Source organism: Elephantulus edwardii, unplaced genomic scaffold (assembly GCF_000299155.1).
Source record: "Elephantulus edwardii isolate Elephantulus edwardi_28Jun2011 unplaced genomic scaffold, EleEdw1.0 scaffold00118, whole genome shotgun sequence".
Taxonomy (NCBI): Eukaryota; Metazoa; Chordata; class Mammalia; order Macroscelidea; family Macroscelididae; genus Elephantulus; species Elephantulus edwardii.
In genome coordinates, this window is record NW_006399868.1 from 3,855,509 (window position 1) to 3,870,290 (window position 14,782).

The 14,782-nt window shown below is 44.0% G+C and overlaps 1 protein-coding gene across 1 annotated transcript in view; it reads left to right on the plus strand.

The window, feature by feature from the left end:
• The first annotated feature begins 1,662 nt into the window (after positions 1-1,662).
• The window catches only part of SERPINB13 (serpin peptidase inhibitor, clade B (ovalbumin), member 13), a 14,743-nt gene continuing 1,623 nt past the window's right edge, over positions 1,663-14,782 (plus strand). Inside the window, exons 1-6 of the mRNA XM_006892733.1 lie at positions 1,663-1,827; positions 2,597-2,662; positions 9,397-9,519; positions 9,905-10,022; positions 12,228-12,370; positions 13,090-13,245. Coding sequence (XP_006892795.1) covers positions 1,663-1,827; positions 2,597-2,662; positions 9,397-9,519; positions 9,905-10,022; positions 12,228-12,370; positions 13,090-13,245 — 771 coding nt within the window. The remainder of the gene's footprint in view (positions 1,828-2,596; positions 2,663-9,396; positions 9,520-9,904; positions 10,023-12,227; positions 12,371-13,089; positions 13,246-14,782) is intronic.

Genomic DNA, 14,782 nt, shown 5'->3' on the forward strand with positions numbered 1-14,782 from the left:
AGAAGAAGAAGAAGAAGAAGAAGAAGAAGAAGAAGAAGAAGAAGAAGAAGAAAAGGAGCAAGAGGGAGAGGGAGGGAGGGGGAGAGAAAGAGGGAGGGAGAGAGGGAGAGAGACAGAAAGAAAAGAGACTAGAAATGACATGAACTCTGCAGGAGCTGGAACTATATAGAAAATACATATAAGTAAAAACCCCTTGGATTTCCCTCCACTCCAATACCTCCCTGCTAGACACGTGTCATTGCCCTTTAAGAAAAATCAGCCCAAAGTCTCATTTCCACAGTTAGGGAGTGAAATTGGAGAGGCTGCATCTTCCCTGCCACACTCTGAACTGTTTTTGATCAATTAGTAGAGTGCCAGATGGACATCCAAATGTTGGCTTTAGAATTCTCAGGGCTGCACAAGATGACACTGCATGGACTGGAGACCCCTCTGGCCACACGGCCAGCCCGACAAGTTGGGCCTTTGGGGGAAGGAGGCCTCACTGCTGAGAAGCACACTTTGTGGCGGAGGTGACTTCTAGGCAAATACAGACAGGTTCTGACAGAGAAGAAAATCATTAAAGGTCAACCCCAGCCTTGGGGAGATTGGAACAGGAAACACTCAGTGCTGTCAGACTCCGGAAGCTTCTCCTCAAGAGAAACTGAGAGCAGGGTTGAGGAGGGGGCAGCATCCTTTCTCTGACAAGTTCACAAGTCCCTGCTTTTGGAACAAATGTGAAAAAGGAGAGATGAGGTAACGTGCCCCTCACAAAACCCCCAAACACAGACCAATGGCCCTGAAGGCAGCTGGGATGTGTGTCTGAGCAACACCTGCTTCTAGGGTTTTCAGCAGCTGATTCTTTGGCCTGTATTTTGATGCACCTCTGTTGTCACAGGTGCTGGTGAATTGGGTCTGACTCATGGTGACTCCACGTAAAACAGCACAACCCTGCCGAGCGCTGTGGCGTCCTCACAGCCTTTTTTTTGTTTGAGCCCCTAGTGGCAGCCGTAGCTTGTCTTCTCTTTTCCCTGGTGGCTCTGCTGCTGTTGGGCTCCTCATATGAGCTCTGACCCACAGTATCCCTGGGCATCACAGGATGAAACCCTGTCCAGTCCTGCACGGTCTCCATTGTGCTGAAGCCCATTGGTGAAGTCAGTGGGCCCATCCACCCATTTTCAGAGGGTCTTCCTGTCCTTTGCGGACACCCTACTTTTTCAAGTTTGTTGTCCTTTGTCCAGGGACAATCTCATGCCCAACAACATGCTCAAAATATGTGAGAAACATTTCACCAACCAGTCCCTAAGGAATACTCAGGTTGCACATCTGTCTTATAAGACAGATGTATCTGTTCTTTGACAGTCCATTCAGCATTCTTCACCAACACATCATTCAAAAGGAAACAACTCTCCGTCAGTTTTCCATCATTCAAAAGGAAACAACTCTCCGTCAGTTTTCCATCATTCAAAAGGAAACAACTCTCCGTCAGCTTTCCTTAGTATCACTCGGCCGGAAGCAGCGAGGTGGAGTCAAACCACCAATGTTGACTTGGTTAGCAGTCAAGCATGCTAACCTTTTCTGTTCCTCCAGACTTGTTTGCCTCCAACACAGAGCAACTAAAAAAGGATATGAAAGGTCTCACTTTGCTTTGATTGTTGTTGCTGTTCTGGATTTTACAGAGTCGTCATGAATTCACTTGGGGCGGCAAACGCTCGGTTTGGCATTGACCTTTTCAGAGAGCTGAAGAAAACGAAGGATGGCAATGTCTTCTTCTCACCTGTGGGCATCTCCACCACCATTGGCATGATCATGCTGGGCACCAGAGGGCCCACAGCTCTCCAGCTGCAGAAGGTAGGACATCGGGACCTCGACCTTCACAGCCTTCTTCCTCAGGGTCACCCTTCCAATATTAGCTTAACTTTGGGGCCAGGAGCCTGAGTAAGACCATGGAGAGAGGGAGCAATGTCAGGTCTCACATGGAGGTCTCTTCCCTGTCTAGATGCCATCGCATCATCTGCTTCCTGACATGTGACATTCGGGTGGGGACTGGGTGAGTGGCCTCGTCCAAGCCACTAATCTCATAATTAGAGCTAAAGTGTCAGGAACAAAATCTACTGGGAGAGGTGACTTAATCTCCACCACAGTATAAATTAGAGGCCTTGGTGGAGCGAATGGTTAAACTCTGGATTAAGAGTTGGAGGTTGGCAGTTCAAACACGCCCAGAGGTCCTTAAGGAAAGGCCTGGTTACCAGTTTCTGAAAGGTCACAGCCTTGTAAACCCCAGTGGAACAGTTCTGCTCATGATCTCTTGGCATTGACCTTTTCATGTCTGCACATGAGGGGCCACTGTGAGTCCAACAGGAACTAACATCACCATGGTACAAAGGCTACACTGGTGGCAGGCGAATGGAGGAATAATCATGTAATTTCTCTGAAGAGATCAATGGATAACCCAGGCCGTTGCACGTGCGTGCACGTGTGTGTGTGTGTGTTTTCTCCAAGGGAAAATGGTGAGCCATATACCAGTGAAGTTTCTTGGACAAACACCTCCTTTCCCGTGGATTCTTTGTGTGCTTTTCTCCACGCCACCTGCTACCATGCTATTTTCTTTCTCTTTCAGGTGTTTTATCCTGAGAAAGATACAGAAAACTCAAAAGCAAAAGCTGATGAAAAGGTGGGGAGCCAGGTTGCAAAGCACTTGGTGTGGTTGGCTTGTTAGGTGTGGTCTTCCTGGGGAAAGGCTTGGAGAGCTTGTGGAAAAGAGAATGGATTCTTCACACTTCCTGCCCAACTGGAGTGATCTTTGCGACTGAATCACATTGCTAAAATTACGTGGTAACGATGAACCCTTAATGTTAGGAGGGTTAAGGGAATCTATTGACAGTGGAAAACCTTAATATTAAGAAAGTTAAGACTGTTTCAGTGGAAACAGCCAATGATCTCAGGTGCTCAATGGGAGACGGAAGGCTCTGGTCCACCCAGAGTTGTCTCAGAAGAAAAGTCTAGTGATTGACTTCTGATCTTTCACCACTGAAACCCTGTGGTGCACAGCTCTGCTCAGACACACTTGGGTCCCCGTGAGTTGGAGCTGCCTAGACAGCTGGGTTTTTATGCATTATTATGACAGAGTTCCTTGGTGGTGGAAAGGTTACCATTCTTGACCATTGACTGAAGGGTTGGCGGTTTGAGTCTTCCTGGAGATGGCTTGGAAGAAAAGCCTGCAAATCTACTTCCAAAAAATGACCGCCATGCTTTGGAAATGGCAACTTGCAGGGAACGTAACTACTGTGAGGTAGACTGGTGACATCCAGGGTGAAGGTAGCCATGACGGAGATGGATGGGTTTGGAGTTCAGCAGATTTCTGTTTCAAACCGTCTCAGGCACTTTTGTAGCTATGTGACACTGAATGTGCTTTACATTTTCTTTTAGTGTCTGTAAAGTACCCAGCAGTGTCTGGAACATGCTGAAACTCACCCAGTGGTGGCCGTTTTCATTGCTATTAGCTGCTGTTGAATTGGGTCCGGTGATGGTGTCATGGGTTCTAATATTACTAGGTTCTATTTTCATTAAGGCAAAACAAAATGAAACAAAAATAAAATCAGGGATATTATATTTTAAAAAAATGTTAGTGCAGAGCAAACGCCTTCCTAGGAGATCCACCTTCGAGCCCAGGATTCTCCTCCCTCCAGTGCCCTTCTCCCTACAATGGCCATCTGAGGCCAGGGCTGGTGAGAACTCTCTGGAGAGCACGGTTGTGCCAACAGGAGCCAGTGCCCTGCTGCAGCCTTCACCTGTGACTATGCGGTCCATGTCACAATCCTGAGGTGGCAGCGGGTGGGCGGCTCAGCTGACTGGATGGAACCAGCTGTCCCTTCAGGGTTTGCACAACAGAGCTGGGTCAGACAGCCACTCCACTCCTCACTCAGTGGAGGACACAGGGGTTCCAGCATACTTTCCATCCTACGCACATGGAGACCATATACAACCGTCCATGCAGTAGCAGAAGGCACAGCACTTGGACAGGTGCCCTGCTCCTGGGAGGAAGGCTTGGCACCTGGAGGGAGGGCTGGGTGTCAGCTTAGGGCAGGGCACGCCTATGGGGCTGCTTCGTTCACTCCTCAGAACTTTCCTGGGTGTGACAGGGGTACGAGGAGAACAGAGTGGCTGACTGTACAATGTTAGGACTGGGACCTATTTTAGGAGCCATCTGCTCTCATTTCCTCATTGAATAGGCAAGGAAACAGAGGAATAAAGTGATTTTCCCAAAGGCAAGTTGGAAATGTATATCATATTCACTCACAATATTCTAAAGCACACTTTCAAAAATAGGTGATAAAATGGAAGTACACAGTATAAAGAAGAAAGCACTGGGCACCCACTAGCCCTCTCCTCCCTGCGGAAGACAGAGGTGGTTAATAATCTGATGTCCTCTGCTTGTCACGGTCACGCCTCCATCCTCTCCTCTGAGGACATTCTATTATTATAATAATGTTCATTATTCCCATACACTTATCATTTTTGTTACATGCAGTAACTTTTAAATTATTAGTTTCTATTCCTAAAATGGACCTATTTTAGAAGGATACTTATAGCTGTAGTTGATTCATTTTCACAGGTGTGTATACATTTATCTTGCTGGTTGGTGTGTCCTAAGCCCCACCCCCTTCTTTTCTTCTGCTTCTCTTTCCCTCCCTCCACCCCTTTATTCTTTCTCTTAAAATAGAGCTGAAATGAATCTTTTTATGCAAGTCTTCCAGTTTGAGTCTGTCTAGCTGTGTCCTATCCAACATGAAGGCTATGTAAGTGGATACTGAGTGGACCCAAGTATAAACTCAATTTTATCTGCCTCTTAGTAGGATTAAAAATGTGATTACTAGGAAATGTCAGATTATCTAGGTGGTTCGCATTCTATTTCTAATGGACACAATGTTGCTCTGTTGTTATTGTTGGGTGCTGTTGGGTCAGTTTTAACTCAGTAACACTGTGTGACAGAAGGAAAATCTGCTTGACCCTCTGTCTTCCGCATAATCTCTGTTGTGCTCAAGTGCGTGATTTTAACTACTGTGTCAGTCTTTCCTGTTGAGGGTCTTCCTCTTTTCTGATGACTCTATAACTTCACTAAGATTATAAATTTTTTATTGGTTTGCTTACAAAGTTTGTATACATTGTGTTTCACACTATACTTCATTCGCATTGTGTTTCATACAATCATTCCCATGCATTATGGTTTATTAATCACCATTGGACTTCGCCCATCATTACCTAGTCTTTTTAGTTCCCCGCCAGATCCTATTTCCTTTACTCTCTTCTTTCACCCACCAAATTGTGAAACCTTGTGATTTCACCCCTACCAACCCTTATCCCTGTGCTCCTACCCTTTCCCCCCTTGGGTTCTCATTCATGTTTTACTAATTATCTTTCTATTTTTACAATAATGATCTCAAGCAGGATTTGTCATTTTGAGGCTGAATTAGTTCACTGAGCAAAATGCTCTCAGTCTCTTCCAAGATATGTAGGGTTCCCCCCACCCCCGAAATCATTGTTCCTGAGTGTTGCATAGTATTCCATTGTGTGAATGTACCACAATTTCTCAATCCATTCAGTTGTGACTGGACATTTGGGCTATTTCCATTTTCTTGTGATAGTGAATAATGCTGCTATAAGTCTCCACTTGTGTCTCAGTTCTAATTTCATTGGGGTAGATTCCTAGTAGTGGAATATATGTTGAATAGTAGGGGATCGTATGGATTTTCTATGTTCAACTTTTTAAGGAAGTGACAAAGTGCCTTCCAGAGTGGTTGCACTATTTTATAATCCCACTGAAAGTGTATGAGAGTTCTCACATGTCCACATCCTCTCCAACATTTATTGCTTGCTGTACTGTTAAACTTTGTCACTGTTACTGGGGTGAGATGGTATCTCACTGTGGTTTTGATTTGCATCTCTCTCATTGTCAGTGATTTTGAGCATTTCTTTACGTGTCTAACTTTATTAAGGTTTGAAGTTTTTCTCCAAGGTCTGACCCTTCAGGATAACATATACAAAATAAGTGAGATGAAATATCAATATTCTTGCTTCTAAGGAGAATTTTGACTGAATTTCTTCCAAGACAGATTAGTTATTATTTTTCTTAGCAGTCTAGGGCATATTCAATATTCATTGCCAGAATCACAATTCAAAACCATAGATTTTTTTCTCTCTTCAGTGTTGTCTCATATACACACACATTTTTTGTGATTGCTAAGGTAGAGTATATATCTGGGAAGTAGACTGGTATGCATCTTCAAAAATTTTAGATATTATCAAACTGTTTTTGTAACACTGCTCTAGTGGTAAGGAACTGCTTTGCCAACCTAAATGCACATGGTTCGAATCTACCAGCTGCTACATGTGAAAAAGGATAAGCAGTCTCCTTTTGGGGATTTAATGTCTCTGAAAACTCTCTAGAATGTGAGCTAGGAGTCATTCTCACTCAACGACACACACAACCTATTTACCTTAGAGCACAAATAGACCTGTTCGTTACATAGAGAGAGGGACATACAGTACTGCTGGTATCTATCTATTTTTGAATCTGAGTAACTTTTTTTCTGATTTCTGACTTAAGATTATATAATAAAGAGTAATTTTTATGAGGTATTGAGTCTTTGAAAATGGTTGACACTTTTGGTATTGTCTAGAAAATGGTCAATTTTCATGAATATTCTCTGTATGGTTAAAGTACAATGAGTATTTTCTCACTGATGCCTCTAGGGTTTTTTTTTTTTTTCATACTACTTAGAGTTTAACACTCACTCTGGTTGCACAAGTTTTCTAACTTGTTTCAATAATTTTGTGGCCTTGAGTTTTTAGTTTTGGTAGAGAAATGTGCTAAAAATCCCCTAACTTGCTTTAATGATTTCTTCTTTCTATACATCTGCAGATTTTTACTTTTATTTTTTTACTTATATTTTCAATTCATGTTATTTATATATATCAACTTTTAAAAATGCCATATCTTTTTAGTGAGTTAAATTTTACCAGTGTGAACATTGTCTTATGCTTTAAGCATTTTTTATTGTTTATAAAGATAGCTACACAAATTTTTGATTGATGTTTTTCTAGTATATCTTATTGTTTTATTTTTAACTCTTGTATTTTAATCTTTAAATATTCCTTTTAACATTGTTGTTGTTGTTGTTATGTGTCCTTGAGTCTCTTGCGACTCATAGTGACCTTATGTACAAGAGCCCTAAACCCTGCTCTATCCTGTGTCTACCTCACTGTCTCCGACATGTCTATTCCCACTACCTCAATCATTGAATCGATCCATCTCATCGAGGGTCTTCCTCCCCTGTGCCATCCCTCCACTCTTCCAAATATGATGTCCCTCTCCAAGGACTGGTCCCTCCTTGCAACATGCCCAAATTATGTCAGATGAAACTTCAGAATTCTTGACTCCAGGGAACTTTCTGGATTCATCCTCACCAGAACAAACTTGTTTGTTTTCCTAGCAGTCCATGGTATATTCAACACTCTTCTCCTGCACCATAGCTCAAAGGCATAAATTCTCTTTCTATCATCCCTAGTCACTATTAATTTAAAACTTAATTTTAAATGAAATTTAAAAGTTCTTTCTGAGATTCTATCTTTTAATGGAAAAACTTAGTTCTTTTACAGAAAATTGTGATTCCTGATGTGTGGAGATTAGAACTATCTCCAGCAGATTATTCGAGGCTTTCTGTTTGATCATTCTTTCTTTTTCTAATCTTTTTTTTAATTATGTGTGTGTTGTTTTAATAATTTTCCTCACTTTTATTGATTTGAAATCCGTGCACTATTTACCTAGAACTCTTGAATGACTATACTTTAGTTATTAAACCATTTTAATGATTAGCTCTCTCCTTTTTTTGTTCAGAAGATTAGTGTGCAGTTCAGGTATACACATCTTAGAATATTTGGATTTCAGCAACTTTCCTCCTTCCTAGAATATTTAGCTTCTGTCTTACCATTTTCATATTTTAATGCAACTGGCCCTCCAGTGGGTTTTCAGAGGCAGTTTGCTACACAGAGAGAGATTGCCCATCCTTTTCCCGTGGTGTGGCTGGTGGGTCCGAACCATGTGCCTTTGAGATTGTAGTGCAGCTTCTTATCACTAGGCCACCAGAGTTTAGGAAGCTAGACATGCAATTTCAAGGTTGAATGAAGCTCTTGGAGAAGGTTGTCTCTGTCATTTCTGGAGAAAGGTGAATGTCTCCTTCAGCATCAGGAGGCTGGGTGTTTCTTGGAGATGTTTACATATCTTGTTCTTTCACTATGTCAAGGAGCTTCCCAGCAGCTCAGGGACCTGGGTCAGAACAGATGTCCTCCACTCCTGGTGACTCTTTCTTCTTGGTAATGAGAGTCCCCCCTCCCCTGCCCCCAGTATTTCTACTTGTTTTCCTCTTGTTTTATCTCTAATGACATAAAATCTTTTACGGCTTTCCCTAGGGAAATTCTCCATACTCAGGGGTCAGGACCATGATGAGATTAGGGAGGCTCCTTTCCACCCTTAATCTTTTTACAATAATTCAGTTTATGAGCTCATTAGGGATCATTACATAGTTTATATAACATATTATTACATGCCATGTAATTTTTTAAGACACAATTCAATCCAAGACAGATGCTCAGTTCCAAACTGAGTCTTCTTTTACATCATGTGAGTGAATCCCCAGAGTCTCCTGAAGTGTCACTCAATGGCCAGGGTATGACACACATCTCTGTTCCACGGCAGTTATCTGGGTCAGCCATGGGCTATGCCTCAGCACATCCTCAGTCAGGAAATTTACAGGTCCTACAGTGGACTAGCCAGAAAAATCCATGTAGATTTCCTCAGAGACAGGAGTCAATTTTACTTCCTCTGAGAAATTACCATTCACACAAGCTTGAGATACTTTTCTTTTTTTAGACTTTGTTTTATTTAATTTAAATTTGAGTTTAATTTTAAAATAACAATCTTTAATCAGATTTAAACACCTAAGTTTAAGGAGTTACTCATCTAATCCATTGTCTAGTAGGGCATTTTTCAAGCTGTGGAGTAGACGAAAAGTATCTGAGTAAACAGTACAATTCCCAAGTGCTGAGGGCCTTACGTACAGCTAAGAACAAAGCCTGTGAAACATTTAGAGGGCAATTATGTGAGATCAAAACTGTGACATGACTCAGAGAGGCAAGATCTGTGATGTGGGCAGGCAGAGAGGACTTCTCTGTGGAGGGAAGCTTGCTCATGATTTCCATAATCACGAGGTAGCTATAAAATGCCACCTGCCATTCAAGGGGTCACACAGGCTGTCAAACTGAAGTCTGAAGGCTCAGTCACCATGTCCGTGTGGGGAGGAATCAATCCTTTCTTTGGTTTAGATAACCTATTAGATTTTTTGTTGGATTTTGAAGACTGAGGATGCAGAAGAGATTCATCACCAATTGCACATGTTTTTGACTGATATAAGCAAGCCCACCAACGATTATGAGCTGACAATTGTCAACCGGCTGTTTGGGGAAAAGACTTACCTCTTCCTTCAGGTGAGTTTCCTGCATCCGCCATGCAACACCATGCCACTCCTGCGCCCAAGCCTGTTTGAATTTGGGAGCTCCAAACACTGTCCACCAAGGGTGACCATTATCACATTGGACACATCAGTGTCACAGTGAGTGTTCCCTACGACATGAACATATGCATAATGTGATCAGGGAGAAAAGTGCAATGATGAATGAATGGAAATCCAAAGTATCTGTAAATGTTCATTAATAATAATATTAATAATAATAATAATAATAAAGAGTCCAAGATTCTGTGCTCATGATATTATTCCTCACTCTGGCATCAAGACGCATTCATGTAGAGATGTTGCCAATTGATAAATGAACATTTCAACCTCTTCCTCTTCCTTTTCCATTTCTTTTGAAGAAATATTTAGATTATGTTAAAAAATACTATCATGCTACTCTGGAGCCTGTTGATTTTATGAATGCAGCTGATGAAAGCCGAAAGAAGATTAATTCTTGGGTGGAAAGACAAACCAAAGGTAGAATACTGTGTGTCTTGGTCATTGTGAAAATATTTCATAGTGATTGTTGGGAGTGGATGCCTAGGACTGAGGTGAACAGCCCTTTGGGCCGGAGGATACAAGCTTTCTGAGAGGGGCTTGAGGTGGGCTTTCCTAGAAGGGCCAGGCACAGCAGATGGTCTGGTGGAATGGTCTGAGTAGATGTGGAGAAAGCCAGGAGGAACTGGAGGTGGAAATTGCACTAAGCCAAGCATGTAGACACACTTTGTAGAAGATTCTTTGCAACTGACTGTGGATCATAATATCCCGACACTCCTGAAACTGGGCTCATGTTTGTCATACGTTCACATCTCTTCCTTTACATGACACCTTTTATTTTTCTTTGTTACCCAGAAATCTTGATTACAAAAATATTTTGCAAGTAAAAAGTGAGTTGCAACTATTTACAAAATGAGGCCTATCTCCTTCCTATTGCTGTTGTTATGTGCCGTCGAGTCACTTGCGACTCATAGCGAACCTGTGTACAACACCCCTAAACTCTGCTCTGTCCTATTCCAATTGCACTGTCTCCGACACACCCATCCTGATTACCCCAGTCACTGAATCAATCCACCTCCTAGAGGGTCTTCCCCTCCTGCGCTGTCCCTCCACCCTTCTAAGCATGATGTCCCTCTCCAAGGACCAGTCTCTTCTCACAACATGTCCAAAGTATGTCAGGCAAAGCCTCAGAATCCTTGCCTCCAAGGAGCAGCCGGGTTTAACCCTCTCCAGGATGAATCTGTTTGTTTTCTTAGCAGTCTAGGTACACTCAATACTTTTCTCCAGCACCACAGCTCAAAGGCATCAATTCTCCTTCTATCCTCCCTAGTCATTGTCCAACTCTCTGATGCATAACAAGTGATTGCAAAGACCATGACCTGTATCAGACGCACCTTAGTCTCCAGAGACACACCGTTGCTCTTCAGTACCCTGGAGAAGTCCCTAACAGCAGACTCTCCCATAGCAATACATCTTTTAATTTCCTGGCTGCTGGTGCCAAGAGTATTGACTGTGGAGCCAAGCAAAGCATACTTCTTCCACAGCATTCTTTTAATGCCTCCCATTTCCTGGGGTTTCAGTACAGAAGGTGTGGGGAATCTCCGTGCCACCAGGCTGCACAAAGCTAAAGCTATTCCATCTGCCTTGGCTTTGGTCCATTACTCCCTCTGCAAAATGAAAACTAAAGTCAAGGAAAGACGGTTCCAAGAGTACGTTCTTTTAAAATCTTCTCTCTCTGTGAGTATATGTACGTGCAAAACTGTGCATGTGTGCATGTATATTAATGTATGTGCATGTGTGCACATGTGTGTGCTTGCAGGCATGTGTCTGTTTACATATACACACATGCTCTGTCTCAATCTGAGCCCCTACATGGAAATGCTTCCTACCTGTGGTCACCTGTAGGTCACCTGTTGTTGCACTTGAATCCACCTGAGCCTCATCGTCAGGTGAACATCACTCAGGGATATGACAGCTTTCATCCTCGTTCACAGCCAAGAACTTAACACAGCACTCCACCCCCACCCTCTAGTATGAACCAAGCACAAAGAATTCACCAGAGACGGATGTTAAAGTGGCCACTTCAGTGAGTGAGGTTCATATGAAATCATTTTTTATTTCAATTGTCATGGAGACCTCTGTTACTTCACAGTGTTTTTCTTCTTAAAGTTCACCTCAGGTCAGAGATAAGAAAATGAAAGGACACAAAAGTGAGGCTTATCAAGGAGCTGATGGTAAAAGGCGGAGATGATCTCTATTTAGTGTGAGAGGGACTGAAAACACAAGACAAAAGAATCAGCTCCTTTAAAAATAAAAAAATGTAATCTCTAAATATCTGGTGTCAGCTATCCCGAGTGAGCAATAATTAACAAGAACTCATAATTAACACTTACTGTGTGCTTAGTGAGGAGCCCTGTGTCCTCGTGTGGTCTAGTGCGTTATGTCTTGGAATGTGAACTGAAAGGTCATCTGTTCAAACCCACCAGGCACTCCAGGGAGAACATGGCCGTGCAACATTGATCGACGTTTTAAAGAGAAACCATTTTCATTGTTGTTCTTTTTTAAAATTTATATTAGTTGCATACAAAATTGTTTCATTCATGCACACCGTGTTTCACACATTCCTTCAATCACACCGTGTTTCACACCCTCAGTCATATGCACACTGTGTTTGCTCTGTTGCAGAAAAAATCAAGGACCTGTTCCCAGAGGGCTCACTCAACAATACGGTGAAGCTGGTGCTGGTGAACACCATTTACTTTAAAGGACAGTGGGACAGGGCGTTTCTGAAAGAAGACACCAAGGAGGAGACGTTTTGGCTGACTAAGGTATATGCTGTTGTTAGACGCTGTTGGGAATCATTCAGAGGAAACCCTGTGAAGGACAGATCTGAACCTGGTCCGCTCCTGTGCCGTCCTCACGCTCTCTGACACACCTGAGCCCATTGCTGCACACACGGTGTCAATCCCTCTCATTGAGGGTCTTCCTCTCTCTCACTTCTCAGACTTCGTGAGAGGCTTACACACAGAGTGTAAAGTCCAGACTCACATCTTATCACACGTGTAGTTGTCATACTGTCAGCATCTCACAGCCGTTTCATGCACTGTGAAAGGATCTACTGCCCAGTCCTGCCCCCCACCCACCCTCACTGAGCATTGGGACCCTGAGGTTTCCATTGGCAGACTTTGTGAAGAAGGCCGCTAGGCCTCTCTTCTCGGTAAACCGTAGTCTGAAAGCTCTGCGGAATTCTGCTCGGCATCGGAGCAACACACAGACCTCCACTTGCATCTAGATGGGTAGTAGCTGCACATGAGCTGCATTGACCGGGAACCAACCCCAAATCTCTTGTATGGAAAACAAGAATCCGGCCACTTACGCCACGGCAGCCACAGTAAAACATCAGACACAGATCATACAGGGTGGAACTGCAGTGCTGTCTGACAGAGACAGGAAGGGCTGGGCTTTAGCAGGGGCCATTACTCTGGGGAGCCCACCTAGTGGTCTCAGGCCTCCTGTGACGCTGGAGCTCCCTATCCGTGTGTTGCAGAGCACCAGCAAGCCGGTGCTGATGATGAAGCAGTGTCATTCCTTCCTCTTCGCCCGCTTGGAGGACTGGCAGGCCAAGATCCTGGGGATTCCCTACAAGAACCACGACCTGTGCATGTTCATGCTGCTGCCGGATGAGATTGACGGCCTGGAGAAGGTGAGTGTGACCGTCCCATGCTTGGTTCCCTTCTGGTTATTGGTGTTCCCAAGCTTTCCCATGAGAACCGGTGTCCCCCAGCCCCCCCCTCCCAACCCCACGGGCCTTCAGAAAGCATGCTCACTGTGGCCTTGACCCCTGGAGATCTTCAGAGGAGCATGGGATGTCAGCAGCGCATTGACAAGCACCAATAGCTTAAGAATAGCTTAAGACAAGCTGAAATGGACACTGAAGATCATATCCCACTGTGGCCCAGTTGATTCCAACTCACAGCAAACCCATCACCAGGTTTCCCAGGTTGAACTGTCTGTGAGGGGAGACTGCCCATCTTCCTTTGATGGAGGGGTAGTGGATTTGAACTCTGACCTTTCAGTTAGCTGACAGATGAGTTATACACTAGGCCACCAGGGATCCTTACTGATATGCACTGTGTCTGTAAAACAAGTGGATGGATCACTGTCAGCAGAAATACAAATCATCTTGAAGAGAATATTGTAGTCTGAAGTATGTAGCAGTTTGAAGTATTTAGAAGATGTCACAGAAAACCAGATAGTCACTTTGACTGCAATTGTGTAAAAGTATAAGCCATCAGAGGTCCTAAAGTCCACATAAACTCCTCTACTGTCGGTCAGTTCTGATTTACAGCACCTCCCCCTACCCCAGCAGTAAATCTTGGTGGGAAAAGACTGTCCTTCTCATGGAGCAGCTAGTGGAAGCAAACTACTATTGAGCTGTCCTCTACAGCCTGATAGGTCCCATGCCACACAGCCAGGGCTCCTAAAACAAAGTGTCTATGTACATGTGTACACACATACGCACACACATGCATGTTATATGTATGTGCATTCATATAAGTCTACTCACACACAAGTACATATACATGATGAGAAAAAGAAAGAATGGCTTAGCGCATTAAGTATTGTGCCACTAACCAGAAGGTCAGCAGTCGGAGCCCTGGCCGACCCTGGTGAGAGAAAGGTGTTCGTTCAGCCTCCTCTTGAGAAGATTTACAGCCTCAGAAACCAGACTAAGCATCAACTGTAAGTTGGGGACAGGAGAGATTCTGTATTTTCAAGCACATAGTCCGATACTCTACGGGTTTTGCAAACCTACAAGGCACTCACCTGTTAGTTTCCTGTGCACACTATGCACGTGGGCACATTATTGATAAGGACACATAGCCCTTACCTGAGAAATGATCCCACTGTGACAGGGGCGTGCTGTAGAAGGCAGAGCTGAGACACTAACTCACAAGACGACAGTCCTGGGGCAGAAGCTCAGGGGCAAGAACCTTTCTTTAGCTCTGCCTCAAACAAGAGTCTTCCCTAGAGCTGGTCCCTGGAGTGGTCCCTGGGTGGTCCCTGGGTGGTCCTGAGGTGGTCCCTGGGTGGTCCCTGGGTGGTCCTGAGGTGGTCCCTGGGTGGTCCTGAGGTGGTCCCTGGAGTGGTCCCTGGGTGGTCCTGAGGTGGTCCCTGGAGTGGTCCCTAGGTGGTCCCTGGGTGGTTCCTGGGTGGTCCCTGGGTGGTCCCTGGGTGGT